At 38.5% G+C, this 22,826-nt stretch overlaps 1 protein-coding gene across 1 annotated transcript in view; it reads left to right on the forward strand.

Moving 5' to 3' along the window:
- The window catches only part of pcsk5b (proprotein convertase subtilisin/kexin type 5b), a 522,800-nt gene that overhangs the window by 453,807 nt on the left and 46,167 nt on the right, over nt 1–22,826 (forward strand). Inside the window, exons 25-28 of the mRNA XM_028802364.2 lie at nt 6,302–6,344; nt 12,158–12,300; nt 12,843–13,040; nt 18,041–18,124. Coding sequence (XP_028658197.2) covers nt 6,302–6,344; nt 12,158–12,300; nt 12,843–13,040; nt 18,041–18,124 — 468 coding nt within the window. The remainder of the gene's footprint in view (nt 1–6,301; nt 6,345–12,157; nt 12,301–12,842; nt 13,041–18,040; nt 18,125–22,826) is intronic.

Here is a 22,826-nt window from a genome sequence, read left to right on the forward strand (position 1 = left end):
AAGTATGTGAACCTCTAGGATTAGCAGTTAGTTTGAAGGTGACATTAGAGTCAGGTGTTTCCAATCAATGGGATGACAATCAGGTGTGAGTTGGCACCCTGTGTTATTTAAAGAACAGGGATCTATCAAAGTCTGCTCTTCAGAAAACATGTTTGTGGAAGTGTATCATGGCACGAACAAAGGAGATTTCTGAGGACCTCAGAAAAAGAGTTGTTGATGTTCGTCAGGCTGGAAAAGGTTACAAAACCATCTCTAAAGAGTTTGGACTCCACCAATCAACAGTCAGATAGATTGTGTACAAATGGAGGAAATTCAAGACCATTGTTACCCTTTCCAGGAGTGGTCGACCAACAAAGATCACTCCAAGAGCAAGGCGTATAATAGTCGGCGAGGTCACAAAGGACCTCAGGGTAACTTCTAAGCAACTGAAGACCTCTCTCACATTGGCTAATGTTCATGTTCATGATCATGAGTCCACCATCAGGAGAACACTGAACAACAATGGTGTGCAAGGCAGGGTTGCAAGGAGAAAGCCACTGCTTTCCAAAAAAAACATTGCTGCTTGTCTGCAGTTTGCTAAAGATCACGTGGACAAACCAGAAGGCTATTGGAAGAATGTTTTGTGGACGGATGAGACCAAAATAGAAATTTTTGGTTTAAATGAAAAGCGTTATGTTTGGAGAAAGGAAAACACTGCATTCCAGCACAAGAACCTTATCCCATCTGTGAAACATGATGGTGGTAGTATCATGGTTTGGGCCTATTTTGCTGCATCTGGGCCAGGACGGATTGCCTTCATTGATGGAACAATGAATTCTGAATTATAGCAGAGAATTCTAAAGGAAAATGTCAGGACATCTGTCCATGAACTGAATCTCAAGAGAAGGTGGGTCATGCAGCAAGACAACGACCCTAAGCACAGAAGTTGTTCTACCAAAGAATGGTTAAAGAAGAATAAAGTTAATGTTTTGGAATGGCCAAGTCAAAGTCCTGACATTAATCCAATCGAAATGTTGTGGAAGGACCTGAAGCGAGCAGTTAATGTGAGGAAACCCACCAACATCCCAGAGTTGAAGCCGTTCTGTACGGAGGAATGGGCTAAAATGCCTCCAAGCCGGTGTGCAGGACTGATCAAAAGTTACCGGAAACATTTAGTTGCGGTTATTGCTGCAAAGGGGGATCACACCAGATACTGAAAGCAAAGGTTCACATACATTTGCCACTCACAAATATGTAATATTCGATCATTTTCCTTAATAAATAAATGACCAAGTATAACATTTATGTCTCATTTGTTTAACTGGTTTCTCTTTATCTACTTTGAGGACTTGAGTGAAAATCTGATGATGTTTTAGGTCATATTTATGCAGAAATATAGAAAATTCTAAAGGGTTCACAAACTTTCAAGCACAACTGTACATGTTCTACTCATCTAGGTGGGTTTTATCCAGATATTCCACTTTTCATCCCACATTCACTGTCCCGCTATCTTTCACTGACCACATTGCAACTCTTTCTCGGTCTTGCAGATTCACTCTGTTCAACATCTGCAGGTTCATAAAGAATATGACAGAGTATGCTACTCAACTTCTGGTCCAGGCTTTGGTCATGTCATGTTTGGACTTCTGCAACTCTCTACGCTTTCATGTGTTATCAAGCCACTGCAGATGATTCAAAATGCATTGGTATGTCTAGTATTCAGCCAAGTGAGGTGGACATATGATCAGTACATTAAATTCAAATCCTTGATGCCTGCCTACAGAGTAGTCAGTGGGTCATCACCTAGTTATATGAGAGGCACTCATGAGGTCCTATGCTCCTTCTCACCCACTCAGGTCTACTGATGAACATTGTCTAGTGATGTCACCTCTATGTTGCATCAAATCTCAATCCAGAATCTTTTCATTTGTAGCTCCAGGCTGGTGGAATGAGCTGCCCATTTCCAATTGAACTGCTGTCTCCCTCAATATGTTTCAGAAGAAGTTGATAACGACTTTGATATGTTCTTGTATCTAAGGAAGCATAACTAGTTTGAATTTATTTTAAGCTTTTCATTTGTGATGATCAATTTGGTAATCTCATTTTATAACACTTGTTCCAAAACAGTCCTCAGACTGATGTTTACTCAAATATCTTGACCTCTTTTGTAAATGGCTTTGGTTAAAAGCATCCGACATGTGAATAAACATAAATATACATTTAAGATAACTGGCAACTCCAAATTAATCCTGCCTAAGTGCTGGTGTATATATGAGTATGCCCATGTAAGGTTAAAAACTGCAGTGAGCCTTATCCTGCCCAAAATAAGGTCTGGCACCCTTTGATGCTGAAATGAATTAAACAGGTTTGAGGCTGGATCAGTGAATATTTAAGTGCCGTATTTTTAAATTGTGGGTGATACGCAGCTTAGCATTGCTGACCAAGATTCAGAAATCTGGGCCTGAATCCAAGCCAAGTCTCCATGTTCTTCCCATGTCTCTATGGATTTTTCTTTCCACCCCAAGTTTTAACAATATGCAGCATATGTTGACAGGTCACTCAAAATTCTTCAAGTGTGAATGAGTATAAGGCATGTGTGTGTGTGTGAGCGTGATGAGCTAAATAAGTGCTTCATTTAGAGTTGCTTCTTGCTCTCTGCTGGATGTTGCTAGGACAGGTTTGAAGATCACAGCCTGCTTATTAATTATTCAAGGAAAGCAAACCCTGAACTCCATTTTTAATTATTGACAGTTTTCTTTACTTTTGGATCATACTTTGATCTTAAAGGTAAGGCTAATATTTAGCTCACTCATTATTGAAATATCAAGCAGCCAGCGTAATACTTGTATAAATATCACAAGCACATAAACCTATGGGAGGCATGGTGGTGCAGCGGTAGGTGATACTTTATGGATCTAGCATCCTGGAGTCAAATCCCACACTCAGTCATTGTCCATGTGGAGTTTATATGTTCTTCCTATGGATTTTTTTTGTGTACACTCCAGGTTTTTACCCACTAAGATATGTTGGGTAGGTCAACTGGTGATTCCAAAGTATCCAAAGTGAATGTTTGTGAGTGGGCCCTGCAGTTGACTGGTGCCTTGTCCACACCAGGGCGCTGCCTACTGCTTGATGCTGCTGTGAATGGCTTCAATTTTCTGCAATCCTGAATTGAAATAAACAGAGTTGAGAATGAATTATGTTACATGTTCTTATGGGAGATAAATATTTTGAAAAACAGTTGTCACCTACAGTAAAAAAACACAATATAAAGTACTAATATCTGAAATGCAATTTTCTTCACTCTATAAAAAGACTAAAAATAATTTCAAGCCTTTTTCAGGGCATAAGGATACTGAGCAGAGCTAAGATCGAATGTCTGTTTTCTCCGCTCCTTTTCATTGCTGAAATGACATATAATTTGCTTTCTATCAGCACTACAGCGTTTTATAAAATTTTAGTTTTTCATTAAACAACTCCTTTTACAAGTAGGTTATGGTGTTCAATTTATTTAGGTTGTTAGCGCAACACAGGTTTTTAAGTGATAAATGACCCAACACAATGTGCTGCATAAGCCACAAGTAGTGCATGTCACAGTTTATTACTGTCACCTACTGGTGGCCTGCATTATAGGCCTTTAAATGTTAATAGTTTTAAAACAATTTTTAAAATAAATCAGTTAAAAAGATGTAGATGAAAATTTCACTAAGCAGACATAACTTAATATATGGGGTAAAGTATGTTATATGTATGCAGTTGATCAGTTCTTGTTCTTTTGGTATACAGAAATATTCAGAAGCATACATACAGTAGTGGATTCAGAAAGAATTCAGACCCCTTCACTTTCTGCACACTTTATTGTGTTGAAGGTTTAATCTGAAATGGTTAGATTTTCCATTTTTGCCTGTCAATCTACACACAGTAACCCATAATCACAAAGCAAAAACATTTTTAACAAAAAGTTAAATAGATCAGTACAAGTAAGACTGGAAAAAAAACATAAATAATTTAATGTACTTGATAGGGGGAAAAATATCAGTGAACAGTGGCACCAGCCGACAACCCTGCAGCTGACCTAACAGGCAGTTGTGGAGGTGTGTCAGACAAATGCCAAGCAGGAATAACACCACCAGTACAACAAACTGAATATTCTGGAGTACCAGAGACAACTGGGAAAGGGCAGTTGGCATCCAGGAAAGACTGGAGGACACCCGGGAAAGACCGGAGGATTGCAGTGATACTGCAATGGGTGTGGGTGGTCAGTCACCTTACCCATGAGTGTCTAATGCAGAACTGCCTTATCTGACTATAAAGCAAATTAAGAGAAGACAAACCAAAGGCCTCCAAGAGGCAGGGTGGAAGATGGGCCTAATCAAATGACAGATCAAATGGTAATGAATGGAATGGATATTGACAGTGAGAAACCCCTCCGTAAGTGTGCATGCAGGTGGCAGATGGTGACTTCCCTCACAGGGTTGCACATCCATCAAGGAAAGATTGAGTGTGAAAAGAGAGCCATTCAATGGATTTGCACAACTTTGGGCACCCAAAGCCGAGTAGAGAACCATAGCAGGACCTAATAATGCTGAGAGCTCACCATAAAGACAGGCAAGTCAAGAGATGGAACCAATCCCACAAAGTGACACACACTGCAAGCCCCCCTTTTAACATGCAACTAATAAGTAAGACAAAACCACAGAGAAGCATAATAGAGTGAACTGTTTGTATTGGAAATAATTCTCATTGGAGGTCAACAAGTAGTGAAAGGCATGAAACTGCCATCTGGCGACATGCTTCCTCCACTGAAAAGTTACACGGACGACATCACAAGTATCCTCCAGACAGCCCTTCATACAACTAGGCTGCTCAGATGCCTTGATGACCTGACTGCATAGGCAAGGATGAAGATCAAGTCAACTAAATCTCGAAGCCTATCAATCAGAGTTGTCAGACAAACAGGTCAGGAAGTTTGCACAGAAACAGAATGAAGAAGGGCTTACAAAGACTGACAGTTGTTGGCTTCCAGGGAAATACAAGGTGTGGTGTTATCAATACCCACACTACCAGCAAGTGATGTGGCCACTTAAAGTAAGCGAAGTACCATCAATAGTTGCCAGCAGTATGGATCCTGTAGCTAACTGTTCCATCTGGAAGTGTCTTGGCCTCCCCCATTGCTTCTTCAATACAGGTCTCTTTGGCAAGAATGCCTTGCAGCTGCCTCTCAATGCAGTCAGCCTCCGATAAAAGGAGAAAACTCGTCTGGTGCTAGAACTGAGACAATCCAGAGACCACCTGATAAGGAAGGTAGAAGTGAATGTCAGCACAGGACATTAATGGAGGGCACAAACCGAGGTTGGCCTTGCCATCAGCAGGTTGCAACACAAAGAAATCATGGTGAAAGTGCAAGATAGCCGAGTAGGGTTGGGTGGAGGAGAACCTACACTGGTATGGGGTAAGGCCACAAAGGAGCAGAGAAAGACCATGGTTGTGGAGGATGGTACACAGGTGGAGCACGAGCGCTATCTCATTAAGACAGTGCCCCAGGGGTAGCAGGTAGCATGGATTTGATAGATGGAATACACAACTATAATCATCAGCTGGGCAGACATCTGGAATGAACTACAGGCTCGACTGAGCTTCCTGATAAGGGCTACATAGGACACTGTTCCTTAATCTCGGAAGCCCACTCTATGGTTTGGGATTGAGGAGAAGTGCCCACTGTGTAACGACAGCAACACAGGCCTTCAGGCTAATTAGTGTGGGGAAATGTTTTTCGTGAATTAGGACTGTTGTGGAAGGAACTTTTGATAAAGATTTTAATTAGCATTTTGGACATTACTTTCAAAAAATTTTGACTTTCTAGTTTTAACATCTCCCTGTTCTGTGTTTAGGACTTTTCATTTCATGTTTCTTTTTTACCCCTCTGCCTTTTTCTTAGCAGTACAGTGTGAGTCATCATTCTTTTTTGTGCTCAAGTGCTGCCCTTTTTATTTATTCACTGTGCCATTACCAGCAGGCAGTGGATTGAAGGCCCTATGCCCTCCCATGGCACTTGGCTGGCCTGGCATGTGTTAATATGCCGTAGATGTGCCAATACTTAACCATGTACATAATGTACAGCATATTTCATAGAACTGCAATATCCGACATTCAATATGTAATAAAATGTGGGACCTGTACAATAACTGCTTCAAATGTCATATAAGTGCTGTATAGGTGCACTTTATCCAGCAAAAAGTTCTTATTTTAAAACAATGATTTGATTGGATTTTTTACGAAGATCATTGGTTTCATTATGCATAATGTATTTGCTTTTTTACAGAAGATCCAAGGAATTGCTCATCCTGTATGCAAGATTTCTACATGTAAGTAAAATGCTAACTGTTCTCAGAATTAAAATCTTTATTTTATACAGTAAACCTTTTCCAGAATTGCCCTTCTAGAACAGTACAATAGGAGAGTAATGGTACATTAAGTGGCATGCTTTAACTTGGTGAGGTGGTTTAAACCTTGAGCTGAAATCCACAGCTGCTAGGCCATAGTGGCTGTAGGTATGGAATGCTACATATCATCAGGTATGTCAGTTATCTGTAGCGTTATTGTGGCATCATCTGACAAATTCTGCTGTTTTGTGACTGTTTTTATGTCTGGGCACTGCCATTTTGTGGTACAAATGTATGAGCACCATCTTCTTGCTAATGGTAAAAATGCCCATCTGTGGTCATGTGGGTGGGAGAAGTAATGTGATCATGTCACTGCTATTTAAGACTGCATTATGCTCTCCTCAGGGTCCTATTCTGCGATTCCTTTCTTTGTACAAAGTCTTTCATCCTCATTAGTAGCAGTGGAAGCCTAAAGGCACATCCATGAAGGTTTTATTGTCTAGACCTTACTTGCTCTGTTTGTGACTTTGCTTCTTTTTTTTAAGATTTAATGGCTTTTATTATTCTTTTTTGTGTCTCGTCTGTGACATTTTTGATCTTTTGCTTGTTCCTTACCGCTTCTCTGCCTAATCCCTTTTGGTTACCACATCTACTCTTCCTCTTCTGGCGTGTTCCTGCCCATCATTTGCATTTGCTGTGGCACTTCTGGTAGTATTAAGTTCTTATCATTTTAAAGCAACATATTATTTTTCAATATTGTCTGTAATATTATAGTATGCAGACAATAAAATACCAAAAAACTATAAATTACTGAACAGAATTATTTACCATTTTAAAATACCAATGAAAACATAATTATGATTTCAGTAATTTACTTTTGAAACCAAATTTGAAAAATCACATTTAATTGATGTATCCCTGAGATATTTTTTATTACCTTATTCAGCTAACAGACATATTCTTCCATGTACACACACACTCACATACGGGTGTAAGGGCAAAACCCTCAAACATCAGTAAAAATAAGTACTGAGCTTCACCTTTAATGCTGGTGAAAATCTAAATAAGTCTTTAGTCCACTTAAGTGAAGATAGGAACAATGACACTCCTGTTGATCATTCACATTTTGGTTAGCATGAGAAAGTGAAACATCACATTTAATTGATTCATTGACTTATGGTTTCCAAAGGACAGCTGTCAGACATTAGACCATGGCTATAGACAGAAGCTTCAAGGTTTGGCAGTTGCATATTTTTTATCTTATTTAACAATTATTTACAAATATTAATGTGGTTGATGCAACAGGCCGGAAGTCCCAAGGAAAAATGGCTTTTTTGCGTCGCAGAGATTTATGAGTTGTCGGGAGTAAAGTCAGGGATGTTAGAAGAGCTGGTACATGGAATTTATGATTATCTTTCTTTACCATATTAAGAAACGGTCAACAACAGATTTTCTTTCTCTTGAACCTTTCTTTCTATGATGTTTCAGTACTAGTCTTTTAAAAGCATTTCTTTTAAGTGGTCAAATTTCCACACGTCATTGTGTACTCCAGCTTTTCTTATAGCAGAGCTGTGCCACTCTCGCTTACTTTATACCATATTGTCTGGTAAAGAACTGTGTCCTACACCGGTGTTTCCCAACCTTTGTGGTGCCACATACCAGTTTTTCACATGCTAGTGTGGTTGTGACCCAAATGGAGGGTAATGTCCCTCTTGGTGAATCGAGTGTGAGGGTCAGTGTTCTTTCTCCTTGGTAAATTGAGTGCAATCATCACAGCAGAGGTTGCAACCCACCTGCAATGACACCTTGGGCCAAAAATTGGGAAGCGCCATCCTATACAATAAAAATGATGGTGGCCATGACAGAATGATGAAAAATCCAAAAAATAAAAATTAATATCACATTAAAACAAAATGAAAACATCAGAAATGAAATACTAATGTAATCCTGTAATAACGATGACAAACACATACAAATGGGTATAAAAAAATTAACAACACACAGACACAAAAGCAACCACAAAGAATGAGTCAAGTATGCATTCTTGAAAAATATTAGTGCAATAAACAGGATAGTTACAATATCTACCTTTTTACAGAGTATATTTGGAACATTCTGGCTTACTACTAATATAAAAGTAGACCTACTGTTCTGACTCGGTGGGATATTTACACTTGAAAAGGGTTTGTCTTCTACAGATTAAAAAAATAATGCTGTATTATTTAATGTAGTGTCTGACATTAAGTAAAATGCTTTTATAAAACAAGATAAAATTATGTGTAGATAAATCTATATCTAAAAATAGAAAAACAATCGAGCACATACGTTTGCAAAGGCGCTTATCACAATAGTGCTGATTGCTGATGGCTGATTACATTTATTACTTGCTACAATTAATAGTAATTCTAACAAACATAAGCATAACAGCATATGTTTAGTTTACCTGTAAATGAAAATGGAGTGGCACAATAGTGTTTTAGAAATTGTTCTTTGTCCATTTCACTCACAGTCCCAACTGCTCTGTTTAGAATGGAAAATCTGTAAGATTCTACTACTATTAGCCACTGAGTTGTGAATAATGTGAAAGCTCAATTACTTTAATATACAGTAGCACCATATCTGGCACACATATCAAAATAAACAGGAAATAGGACAGTTTAAAAAAACTGTCAAAGTATTATAGCACTAGCCAACCCGTGGCGTAACATACACCGCATAATTATTTATTGATGGGTGAACACTTCCTGAAAGACACAGTTGTCCAAATGGGGTGGGTTTGAGGATACGACTGTGAGTGAATGAAAAGATAGAACTCTGGAGAGAGCAACATACAATTGTCCGTGACTGAAAACTGGTTTTGGCAGATACAGTCATATCTTTTTGAAAGTTTGTCCCTGCGGCTTATTAATTGTCATTGCAAAGGCCAATCTAACAGGAAATTGTCTGCGTGTAAACATAAAAGGCAAATTTGAATCTGATGGGGTCAGGGAAATCCAGGGAATATGGACAGTTTGTGAGGTAGCAGCTGCGATTGTTTTACACTCCAGTACATTGCGGTGAATGCTGGTAACAGTCAGTCTAGTGACTTCTTACTGGCATGAGGTTTCTGAGAAGCATGATGACTGAATCAATTTTAAGTTTGAGTTTATGCGGAGGCATGCCAGTGGGAGTAAGACTGCTAAGAAATTCTTCGGGGAATGAAAGTTGATGTGCGGGATCGTCTGTGGTCGATTATATATAGAAAAGCAGCCGGAACCGAAAAGAACAATGAAAAGTCAACGTGGCTCAGAGGTGCATGTGGACTGTAGCAGAGACGAAAGCGACTGAGGCGGTGTTTGGTGTGGCGCTGCGTGCCTCGAGAGCGAGGGTGGACTCGGGAGGAGGTTTAGTGTTGGTGGGCAGGGCTCTGTCATGTGTATCCCATGGTCTTATAGTTGGCGGGCGTGGCTCTGTCGTGCGTATCCCATGGTCTCTGTCTTGCATGCCATGGTCGGCTGCTTAGTGTATTGTTGGTGGGCGGGGCTCTGTCTTGCGTGCGTCTTGGCTCTGTCTTGCTTGCGTCTTGCTTGCCATGGACTTAGTGAATTATATATATAGATATAGATGGTACACAATTAGTTCTTAACATTATAGATGATTTTATGTTTTGAATATATTCTTTATATTCTTTGTCTCTGTTTCCACATTTGCCAAATAAGCATGAAGTGTTCTTTTCATCCATTAAAGAATGCATGACACACAGCCCTGAGATAGTGTTATAAGTTCCATTATGGTGATATCATTTAAATGTCCTTTTTATTCTACATCTAATAATCAAAAAATGCTTACAATTTTCCTCTTCTGATTGTGTCAGGTTTACTGCCTCTTCTTTTTTGCGATTTCTTGTGTGGTATGTGCTGCAGCTTGGACTCATTTGTTCTTCTTGATAAAGACTTTCTCAGTACTGAGATTCATTCTATTACCATAAGCATGTAATTTAGTTCAGGATTGTTGTAACCCAATGTCAAAAACAAAGCGAGATGGATATCTGGCCTGAGAAAGATCTCACAAAGCAAGCCAGGAACTTATTCAGCCTCCATATAAAGGGAACCCCCAAGTCAGCCACTCCTGAACTCTTACCTGTAGGTTTTAGAAGTTCAAAGTATTCACTAGAGCCTCAGACTTAACAAAAATGCCTTACAAGGGAGAGAAACTGTAAAACCTTTGCTTTGTACAGACAATTCAAACTGTAATATTTATAAATGAATTTATTAGCAAAAAAAAAAAAAAATCGTAAGCAAAAAAGGAATTTGCTTCTAAGCAATCCACAGTAGCAAGTCCAAAAAAAACAATCACATGCAATATACAGTAACAGAAGTGAAAAATCAATAAACTGAAAATTAAAAATGAAACAATACTTACAGAAAGACTCCATATAAACTCGGAGATCCACTGCTGAGATCTGTAGCCAGAGAGAGGTCTCAGCATCAGTGACCTTATGGGTGGCCCCACCTCTAAACATAAGGAACATCAAAACATTTAAAGAGACAGTGTTAAATCATCAATTTTGACTTTCAAAACTGTTAAATCAGAAATGAACGTATCAGTAATTACATAAAAATATACAAAAATAATTTTAAAAATTCTAAGAAAACAACAATAAAACAGAAAATACACATAAACCCAGTCTAACACATACTGTAATAAGGGACGTAGGGAGACTCAGGAAAAAAGCACACGGTGGCATCTGGCTTTGGTTCAAAAGTCAGTCATCACGGTGATTTTATGTTAATGGGAGATACATCAGTCTATAATTTGTCATTGTTGCACATCTCTCTGAAATTTTAGACTAAACAGAATTTACCATTTTAAAGTATAGCATAAAGGTGAAATATTTTTAGAGTATATTACAGTGATCCCTCGCTATATCGCGCTTCGCCTTTCGCGGCTTCACTCCATCGCGGATTTTATATGTAAGCATATTTAAATATATATCGCGGATTTTTCGCTGCTTCGCGGGTTTCTGCGGACAATGGGTCTTTTAATTTCTGGTACATGCTTCCTCAGTTGGTTTGCCCAGTTGATTTCATACAAGGGACGCTATTGGCAGATGGCTGAAAAGCTATCCAGCTAACTTTCTCTCTCTCTCTCTCTCTCTCTCTAGCGCTGACGTAGGGGGGGTGTGAGCAGGGGGGCTGTGTGCAGCTGCTTCCTGAAGGACAGGCTGCACGGAGCTTCGCATACTTAAAAGCTCAAAGGGCACGTATTGATTTTTTTTATCTGTCTCTCGCTATCTCTCTCTCTCTCTCTCTCTCTCTCTCTTCCTGCTCCTGACAGAGGGGGGTGTGAGCTGCCGCCTTCAACAGCTTTGTACCGGCGGTGCTTCGCATACTTAAAAGCCGTATTGATTTTTTTTTTGACTGCTTGCTTTGCACTCCTTTGAAAAGGAAGATATGTTTGCATTCTTTTAATTGTGAGACAGAACTGTCATCTCTGTCTTGTCATGGAGCACAGTTTAAACTTTTGAAAAAGAGACAAATGTTTGTTTGCAGTGTTTGAATAACGTTCCTGTCTCTCTACAACCTCCTGTGTTTCTGCGCAAATCTGTGACCCAAGCATGACATTCTAAAAATAACCATATAAACGTATGGTTTCTACTTCGCGGATTTTCCTACTTCGCGGGTGGCTCTGGAACGCAACCCCCGCGATGGAGGAGGGATTACTGTATTATTGTATAAATTCTGATCGTATTCATTCAACAATAAAATATGAGCAAATAGGTTCAGAATTAAATATATTAATGAATTTCATTTTAGGTTTAAATCAAGATGTTATAAAAACTGCCCTGCAAAAACCTACACAGTGGAAGAATCAATGGAGTGCAAAGAATGCCATGAAACCTGCCTCAGCTGTGATGAAAACCAGTGTTATTGGTGTGAAGATGGCTTGTTTCTTTCTGGTAACAGACTTTTTATAGAATGAAAGACTGCAAGGAATATGTTTGGGGGTCTTATCCTTTCATGTAATTTACATGACTTCATTCTTCTTTTGAATACACTTATTCTATTTCAAGTTCAGATGAGACAGAGTTTGTTGCAGCTGCATCACATAGGCACACTCACTTGCACAGGGTCATCAAATATCATAAACTGGCACTTCTTAAAAATATGCGAAAAAAACCAAAGAACTAGAAGAAATACATGCAGATAAAAGTATAATTTGCACATTTCACACTGACACTAAAAGAGCTTAAGATGGAAGACAGCGGTAGCGACTACTGTGCTGTCACATTGCCTATGTTACAATTTCGATAGATAGATAGATAGATAGATAGATAGATAGATAGATAGATAGATAGATAGATAGATAGATAGATAGATAGATAGATAGATAGATAGATAGATAGATAGATAGATAGATAGATGTAAATTTATTTCTACCCTAGGGACAACTACATTGCCTAGTTTTTACTGTTCATACATATATCTCCTTTTTTTACAGACAACACTTGTGTTAGTGAATGTGAAGAAGGATTCTATGGTAATGAAGACAACCAGGAATGTGAGCCTTGTCATCACAGCTGTAAAACCTGTGGGGGTCCTCTTCCAGAAGACTGTAAATCTTGTGAGATAACAAAGAAGCTGCTAAACGGAAAATGTCAGATGGGTAAAGTGTGCAAAGATGGAGAATTTTCTTCTGGTAAGTAGCTGCTTCTGCGGTGTTGTAGAAATACATGAGAATGCAAACTCTAATGAGAAATCCTATACAAGTAATGGAGTGAAGTCGCACTCTAGTGAGGTAGCAACAGTAGCGTTGTGAGGGAGGGGCTTTAGAAGCATAACCCCCTGATCTTTTCATCCATTTTTTTTTTGTTTCTTTACCTCAAACAATGTTTATATCACTGTTGCTTGATATTATATATGTATGTCAACATGCTCGAAACCCAAGGGTGTCCACCTGTGCAAATTTTTTAAATGTATATCAATGGACTCAAAACACCACGGTGACGCCCCCACCATCTGCTCTTTGTTTTCCTCCTAGCCACTCTGATACCGTCGAACCTCAGAAATGCCTGGGTAGCAGCTCTATCTGTTGCTCAACTGTTTATTGTTTTTTTTTTTTTTACAAATACAGTATGTTATTAGCATGTAATTGCCATAAGTTCAGTGCTATTGTAATAACTTATTTTTTTCCTTCTTCTGTCTACCTTCATAATTATATCTGGGGTGCTCTGCACACCAATTTCGTCTTTATATTTAAGCCAGGGGTGGGCTACTAAAATTGAACGACATCTCTTGATCAGTGAAATGGTTTGCTCCATGTAGGATCTGTATGTTACTACCTTATTGTATGATCAATGTCTAGTGTTGTCTGAAACATCCATGTAATTCCACAGCTGAGCTATGCTCCTTAAAAATTACACTGTTTAAATACTTTGTTTGTTTGGGAGAATGTTTGCATGAGGCCAATGGTTCACTTTATTTTAATCACTATTGGTTTTTCCTTGAAGCTTATACAGTATTGTTGTAAATATTTTATATTTCTGTGAATACCTGTTTATATAGTACCAATTAGTCCCATGATATTTTATGTTTGCTGTTGTGACTTCCTTTTTAAATTATTTTCCCAAATAAAATATCACACCTGGAACAGATGAAGGGTTTCTTTCAAGATACTATATGTGTTTTCAATTGCTAATGATTTCATCATCTGTAGTTTGAGTATTTATGTCTCATGTACATTTCATTAAAATATTAGGTTAACTCTAACTTCTCTGTTATGTTAATCTAATATTCATTTTGGACTGTATTATTATAGATTCCACACACTCCAGAAAGCCACTAAGCTTTTTCTACTTGTTATGTAAAATTACAACAACAGTGACACCACAGGCTGATACAGGGGAAGTTCTTTTGCTCAGTTAGATTGCTTGTGTGCTGACTTCATGGTAATACTGTAATCATGATGGCCCAGTTTAATCTTATCTGAGAGGGTAACAGTATTCCAAAATGGAGACAAGTAAACCAGCAAGAAAATGAAATCACCAAATGGATTCAAGCAAAAGTACTCAAAAAGTTAGGCAGCCTTCATGATCATATCTCAAAATGAACCAAGCACCAAGACCAAAATATCAAAATGAAATCAATTGGAGATCTTTCTTGAAGTTATAATCTGATGCCTACGCTACACATGTTTGTCTTAGAAATGCCCTTTACCCTCTGCTATGTACACTATGTTCTTCCTTTGCCATCAAGTCCAATATTCAGACACTTCCTTGAGGTCACCACTAATGATGAGCAAAAGAATGAAGTTTTGTTTTGCATAACACTTTGCAAAATTGTGTCTAAAATTAATTTACCAGTCAATTTTGCAATTGTGAAATGCAAAACTTACCAAAATTAGGTTTTCAGGGTGTAAAGCAAGGAATATTGCTTTCCACAGCTCCTTCCACGTGGCTCCACATGCTCTCATCTGGCTTGCGCACTTTTTGCCGGTCTATCCAAACTTCCGGTTGCGCCTTACTTTGTTTATTTAGGTTAGAGATAATAATAATAATAATAATAACATTATGTCTATACTAATAAAAGGCAAAGCCCTCACTGACTGACTGACTGACTGACTGACTCATCACTAATTCTCCAACTTCCCGTGTAGGTGGAAGGCTGAAATTTGGCAGGCTCATTCCTTACAGCTTACTTACAAAAGTTAGGCAGGTTTCATTTCGAAATTCTACGCATAATGGTCATAACTGGAACCTCTTTTTTGTCCATATACTGGAATGGAGTGCAGCTCGATGGCCGTGAGAGGCGGAGTTGCATGTCGCGTCATCACGCCTCCCACGTAAGCACGTGAACTGACTGTGAACTCAGTACGTAGAAAAGAAGGAGGAGCCCCAAAGAGCGCTGAAGAAAACATTCATTACACAATTGACAAGGCAGCGAAACAATAAGAAACGAGCGAGTGATGCATACAAGCATCTTCATAAGACACGAGGTATAAAAAAACACGGTGTAAACCGTAACTTTGAAGAAAACATTCATTACACAATTGACAAGGTAGCGAAACAATAAGAAGCGAGCGAGTGACACATACAAGCATCTTCATAAGACACGAGGTATAAAAAAGCACGGTGTAAACCGTAACTTTAAATTAACTTTATACAAACGCTTCAGCTGCCGTTTGCAATGCCATATTCGCGAGATACAAGTTTAATGAGAAGACACGAGGTATAAACAAGAGTTTGGATCACTTTGTAACAGAGTTAAAATTGCTGTAGCGAGAAACTTTTAACTGCCGGGTCTTAGCTAACATTAAATAAACCCATGGGCATCGCAACATCACACAAGAGAGTGGCTCACGTGAAGTGACTGAACCAGCACGAGTTTAATAAACCTGATTCTTGCCGAGAGAGCGAATGGTGGACATAACTCTGGCTGTAGCGTCATGGGGAATCGCTTCTACATTATTAGATGGAGGCCGTACAGCACATTCGGCATTGCAATTACCATTAAACCTCGCTCACGATGAAAATCCAATTTGCAACATACGCAAGGGCTCTGGAAAGGCAAAAGTCTTGCAACATTCAAAGATGATAGTTTGGGATGAGTGCACCATGGCACATAAAAGAGCTTATGAAGTCTTGAACCGAACAATGCAAGATCTCAGAGATCGTACCAAAATAATAGGAGGTACCTGCGGCCCTCCAGGACTGTGATTGAGGACCCCTGCTCTAGACCATAATAAATTGTGCCATTCATTTGCAAATGAAGGAAAAGGTTGTAGATGAGATAAAAGTACATATGTCAGTGGTGTGACTTTCAGTACGGTTTTGCAAATTTAATTTTGTTTGAATCACTTCCTCATCAATATCACCACCATGTTTTATCACAGCAACCGCGAGGAGGGAATAGGTTGTGTAGAATTGTCGCTACCCTTTCACTGAAGAATTGGTGATATTATTATGCACATTTTAGTTATTTTTTTAAATTAATCTCACTTTAATTAGATGGTCTGGCATCTGAAAATTATAAGCACCATTGTAAATTGAGCACTACATTCAAGCTACTGTATATGTTGGTGCAAGGAACATAATTAAAAAAAAGCACAAATATCTCTCACATTAAAAATCAAACTCATAGCCTGGCTTGAAACAGAGGGAGAGAACTAGAAGAAGCCTCCCAGAAACAGGCAAAATGGGTACCCTGCACACACAAAGACACTGTAATCAAGACCTAAATATGAGTTTTGAGGTTATAGTTCTGCCCTCTTTGGCATCACCAGTTGAAGAATTGTGCAGGAAACACCAGCTCTGAATTTTATATTCATAATAAGTTGTTGTTAGTTTGCTAGCAGCTCCAAACTGGTCACTTCAAAAGTGTACCTGAATGACTGTCCCCCTGTTACAAACTGATGTCCCATCCAGGTTTGTTTCTGCATTGAATCCGTTGTTCTTGGGTGCTTAGAAAAAGCGTATGTTCAGACAATGAATTGATGAATGGGTGGATCAAGCATGTGAAAAGAAAATAAGAGGGAATATCTGATGTGCTTGGGAAACACAGTAGATAGTTCAGTTTTTATGACGGAGAATAGATTTAGTTGCCAATAGCTACAGGGAGATTCACTCAAAAGAGGCCCCGAATATTCTGTAATAACTCTCGCTTGGACAAAGCAATCTGAACAAACGTGCAATGTGCTCCTCAGTATATGGAGCTTCGAACAAGCTGGGATGCCCCTGCGTTGGAGCGATGAGGTAGGTGCTGGACAGCTGTTACGACATTTAACCTCTGTTTGCAACTTCTGGGTGCATACCACCCGTATCCCTTCACTCAATCACTTGACTTCTCATCAGGATGGTGGTGTACAAGTATTGAGCAACGTATTTTCATGGTGCAAACCTATTGGGTAACCAATTCGTTTAAGCGATGTCAGAATCAACTTGATGATCGGAAGTTAACAGAAGGTTAATTCCAAGCAACATGGAGCAACGTGTCACACATCGCCAGGAGCACGGCAGAAACTGAGTCCTTCTTCGGCAATAGGGTAATTTCAAAGGGGCTTTGGCTACCATGGTCGCCAGATCTGACACCACCAGACTTCTTCCTTTGGGGTATGCTAAAAGGAAAAGTCTATCGGAACAAGCCTCGCAATGTGGAAGATTTGAAGGAAAACATTCGATGTGAAATTGCTGCTATTCTGCCCGAGACGCTTGCCTATACGTTCTGGAACATGGAGTGCCCCGTCAAAATGTGTCTGGCAGAAAATGGAAACCACTTCCAGCATTGCATGTAATGCAATTGATTACACATACGTCAAGGTATATAGCGTATTTTTTTGGTTCAGACTGCTTCATCCTAACAGGAGTTACAACAAAATATTCGGGGCCTCTTTCAAGTGAATCTCCCTGTACATGAGTTGGCTAAATTTGTAGACAAGGCCCTAATATGCTACCACTATACTTGCAAATAAATGAGCAATTGTCATAACTCAATCTGTGATTAAGGTTCTTTTGTAATACAATTGTAAATATGGCTGGATGTAAAACACAGTATTTTAATTTAATTACAGCCTAAAACCATTTTTCTGATCTCATTATTGATAACCTTAAAAAAAAATAACAATGTAAATGAAATTTTACTGTAATCAATACCAATACAAATGTGTGAATCCATTATCTTTCATTTGCATTTTATTTTTTGTAGATGATGGTAGCGGATGCAAGAAATGTGATCAATCATGCCTGACATGTACCATATCATCAAGTAACTGCACTTCTTGTCGACAAGGTAACTGATTTAAAGTTGCATAATTTAACATTCTCAGACTTGCTTAATTCAATTCACAGGTGAAGAGTTCTGGGGAAAATCCTGGCAACACACTTGGCTCAAAGTACGAAACAGTTATATTTAGGAGCCAAGTTAATCAGAGAGCCCCCACACCTCTCACTCGCACACAGCCAAATAGCAGTCGCCAGTGTCTTTCAGGGATATGAGAGCTGAAAACCCACACAAGCAGAGGGAGGATGTGTAGACTTTAAATCGACAAAGAACAAGAATGGGATTCTGGGTCTGTGAGGCAGCAGTGTTTACTGGTGTGCCATTGTGCCATCCTGTTTAAATAATATGCAAAATGTGTCAAGAATTTAACTTATCATACAGTATCTGTTTCTTTTTGAGTCACTATGTCTCGAATATTGAAATGGACAAAGTGACAATGCTGTAGTTCTGCAAAAGGAAATCTGTAGTCAAAGTGCCAGCTGCATGCCAGGATTCTGGCGACAGCATTCAGTGTCAGCCGTACTGGTCCACTTTTGTGTTCTAGATTATATACTGTAGTTGATACTGTTGGTTAATAATTCCTTAGTAATAACATTTTATGTGTTATTATTTTGTACCTCACTGTCACTGAGGCCACATGTGTCTGATTATTTTTTGATTTATTATTTTTTTTTTTCTGAATTATTTGTTGTAATTAATACAGTTCTCTGCATTTTATATTGTGGAATATATTACATATTCTATACATACCCATCCATGTATTGATTCTGTCTTCTACACAGTTTTGTTTACTTGCCTAATCCTTAACAGTTGCAAGGAGACAGAGCCTATAATGCAAGCATCATGAATGAACCCTTTGGAGTTTGCTTTAGCGTGAGTTCAGCAAAATCACTCAAATGTTCATGGACTTCACCAAACTCCATAAAATGCATTGAAGTCTATGGGCAAGGAGGAACTGAACTAGCTTTGAGGTGATTGCAACAGTGCAATGGTGTTTATATTTGCCAACTATGCTGGACCAATTATTGTTGCCAAAAATGTGATCTGAGCTGTGAGATGGCAGTTCTAGTTACTGTACCAACGTCCCTCAAGCAACAAAAGATACAGGTGGTACAATAACCACAAAAAAATGAAACAAATGGCCACAAACCAGCAATACAGTATGTGTATATTTATATATACAAAGAAAGGTAATAGAATACTTTAAAAATATTTGCTATCTCTTGGTCTACATGTACCTTCACCCACCTTTTTCTGTGTTTGCTTGTGTGAACATCTTTTAACCCATTCTCCCTCTCTCAAGCATGTTCCCATAAAATCTTCTTCTAAGACTCTGTCATTATTTTTCTGGACCTTTCTCACCTCCTGTCCAGTTTTATACTGTCCGTCTTTGAAGGCAACTCTCACAGCATTCGTTATATACCATTACTCATTCTCGTGTGTCTCACACTCGCACTTCTTTCATTGCATCACTAAACGCATACTGTACTGGCCAATCACAACAAAGCCAAACTGACCAATCAGATTGCTCTGAGGGACTGGACACACAGACCTTATATAGGCACACAAATAAATACTGTCAAATATTTTGCATATATTGAATTTAATTGTGCACATTCAGTATATGTTGAATGCTATGTGTATTTTTTTTGTGTACGGATGTGTCTTTGTTAGTTTTGTATTAATGTTTCTAGTATGAGGAGATACATGTACATAGATTTTATTATATTTTTCATATATGCACATGACAATAAACTTAAACTTGAAATTGTATGTGTCTCTCACTTCTATATAACTAAGGCTCTTACCACAACTTGACTCGCAACTCCTGAATAAATGTCCACTCTTGCAGTAGGTGTCTTTAAACCTGTTCCCAGAGTCACTTTTGTTTAAGCCTTGAAATCACTTTTAGAGTCACAAGTCACTTCATTTAGAGGCTTCTTGGGTTCCTAATACCTGAGCCATTGGTAAACCTTAATAGGACACATCTTTCAGGTAGCTTATGAGAAACATGGTCCTTCTTCAATTTGGGATCTCCTGCCAATTCTCCTGGCTCTCACCTTTAAAATAACAACAGAGTAGTCTCAATTGTACTAGTCCAAGACTGTGTTCTGTCCGATATTAGGAAAAAGGTATTCTGCCCCCATTCCAACTATGCATGGGCTTTTCTTGCTCTTTTGTTGTCTTTGAAAGAATGTTCAACATCCCTATTATCTGTTGGATTTCCTATTTTATAGTATCCTGAAGTAACATTTGCCTCTTGCTAAGTTTCACATTATCTCTTACCTGCATTGGTATCCCTTCCAATTACCAATCTTGGTCACCCAGTTCATTTTCAGGCCTTACTGATCCTCCTCTTCCAACTGTAGCAACCAGTAGTTCAATATTGTTTTTTTACCCTCTGTTCCTGTTTTTCTGTAGGTTTTAAAACTAATTTCTGCTTATTAAATCACTAAATTTCCACTAGGTGGTAGTAAAGTATTACTTTATTACTTGATTTGAATTACTATAGTCAGTTGCTTCATCTGATTGTTAAACAGAAACTTGTATGATTGTCTCAGGACTGGGTAGTTCACAAAATATATATATATATAAAACACAAAGGAATTAAAAAATGTAATAACATAGTTTAAACTTAAACTATAACCTTAAACCTGAATTTTTAACAAAATACTATTTGAGAAGTACAGTCGTGGCCAAAAGTTTCGAGAATGATACAAGTATTGATTTTCACAAAGTTTACTGCTTCAGTGTTTTAGATCTTTTGGTCAGATGTTTCTATAGTATACTGAAGTATAATTTCAAGCATTTCATAAGTTTCAAAGGCATTTATTGGCAATTAAATTAAGTTTATGCAGTCAATATTTGCAGTGTTGGCCCTTCTATTTCAAGACCCGTGCAATTTGCCCTGGCATACTCTCAATCAACTTCTGGGCCCAATCTTGACTGATGATAGCCCATTCTTACATAATCAATGCTTGGAGTTTGTCAGAATTTGTGGGTTTTTTGTTTGTCCACCCGTCTTTTGAGGATTGACCACAAGTTCTCAATGGGATTAAGGTCTGGGGAGTTTCTTGGCCATGGACCCAACATTTCGATGTTTTGTTGCCCGAGCCACTTAGTTATCACTTTTTGCCTTATGGCAACATGCTCCATCCTCCTGGAAAAGGCATTGTCACCAAACTATTCTTGGATGGTTGGGAGAAGTTGGTCTCAGAGGATGTTTTGGCGCCATAACAATCACTTCAACATCACAACTTGCAGTTGAGTTTCACCCAAAAAGTCCAAAATAAATCCAGAGAAGGCAACTCAAAATGCGACACAGACAGGCAGTTGTTACTTGTTGTGCCAGTTAGGAACTCATTCTACAGAAGGAATAAAATTGCAAATGAACCTGCAACAAATGAATGCAAATGAAAACCAAATGCTGCTGTTGCCACCTTACATATGTTTAATCAATAATGTAGTAAATGGGGTGGAATGATCACTCAGTTAATTAATTATCAATTTTGATTTCTTTGGTGATAGTAATTAATTAAAACAATCAACAAGATGCCCTACGAGGGATGTCAGATTAACGTAAGTTAGGTGAGGGATCTCTGCTTCAGTTTCTAGCCAAGATGCCAAGGTTCACAAGACAATTTTGGATCAGCTAATGCCAAATGTGGGGTCCTACAGCTATTTGGTGATAAGGAATAATGGTCTTACAAATGTGTACAAATGATTCAGATGATAAAGTGGAGTGCAGAGGTACTGATGTTAGCAATACTGCCTCACAGACCCAGAGGCTGAATTGTAATTCCACACTAAATTGATGCTGTTGTAGTGTTTGTGTGTTCTCACTATGTCAGTGTGAGTCTGGTTGTCCAGTTTTTTGGGGTACTTTAGTTTTCCTCCCACATTCCAAAGCTGTGCCTGCTAACTGGTGACTGTAACTTTCTCTGCCATATGTATGTATCGGTTTGAGTTTTGGGCATGAATCAGTTCTTCCCTTATGCCCAGTGCTGCTTTATGACCTTAAAAAACTGAATGAATCAGGTTTAGTTTTATCAACGTTACTAACAGGTTTAGCTAATGGGAAACCCATCAGGCCCAAAAAATCTATCAGAGATCTACCACACTGGAGAAAATGGTGAGCCAGCCTAAGAAAGCAAACAAATGTGAAGATTGATGAAAGTTATTTTCATAGATTAAACAGGTTGATAATGGATTTAATTAATTGACAAGCCTGAAGAACATAGATCCTACCATCTTCACAGCAATACATTTTAAAGATGTTGATATTAAAAAAAGAAAATAACTGAATCCAGTACAGAACCACGGGGTTTTAGCAGTATGTACACGGCCCCAACATTATATGGCACAATGTGACAGTCTTATTGATGTATTAAACTGAATCAGGCATATTTTATTATATTTAATTACAGCGCGTAATAATGATAATAAACAAAGATAAAGGGTTGAGGGCAACACTCAGAGAACACAGCTTAGTTTTGTGAATTGGTAAGCCAGAAAATGAGAAAATAGTTTTCATCCAGTGCGCTGGTCCTGTAGTGTTTTATGCAGATGTGAGTCCTGATATGATTGCTGACGTCTGGTAAGACTGGTTCTTAAATACCTGGTACTGAAACGGGTGGTTTTTTCTGTCGTAGCAGAAGTGATGTTATGACTCTTTAAGCCTTTGGTTTTCAGTTCTGAGGATGAAAGAGGG

The sequence above is a fragment of the Erpetoichthys calabaricus genome, chromosome 5 (assembly GCF_900747795.2).
Source record: "Erpetoichthys calabaricus chromosome 5, fErpCal1.3, whole genome shotgun sequence".
NCBI classification, from domain to species: Eukaryota; Metazoa; Chordata; class Cladistia; order Polypteriformes; family Polypteridae; genus Erpetoichthys; species Erpetoichthys calabaricus.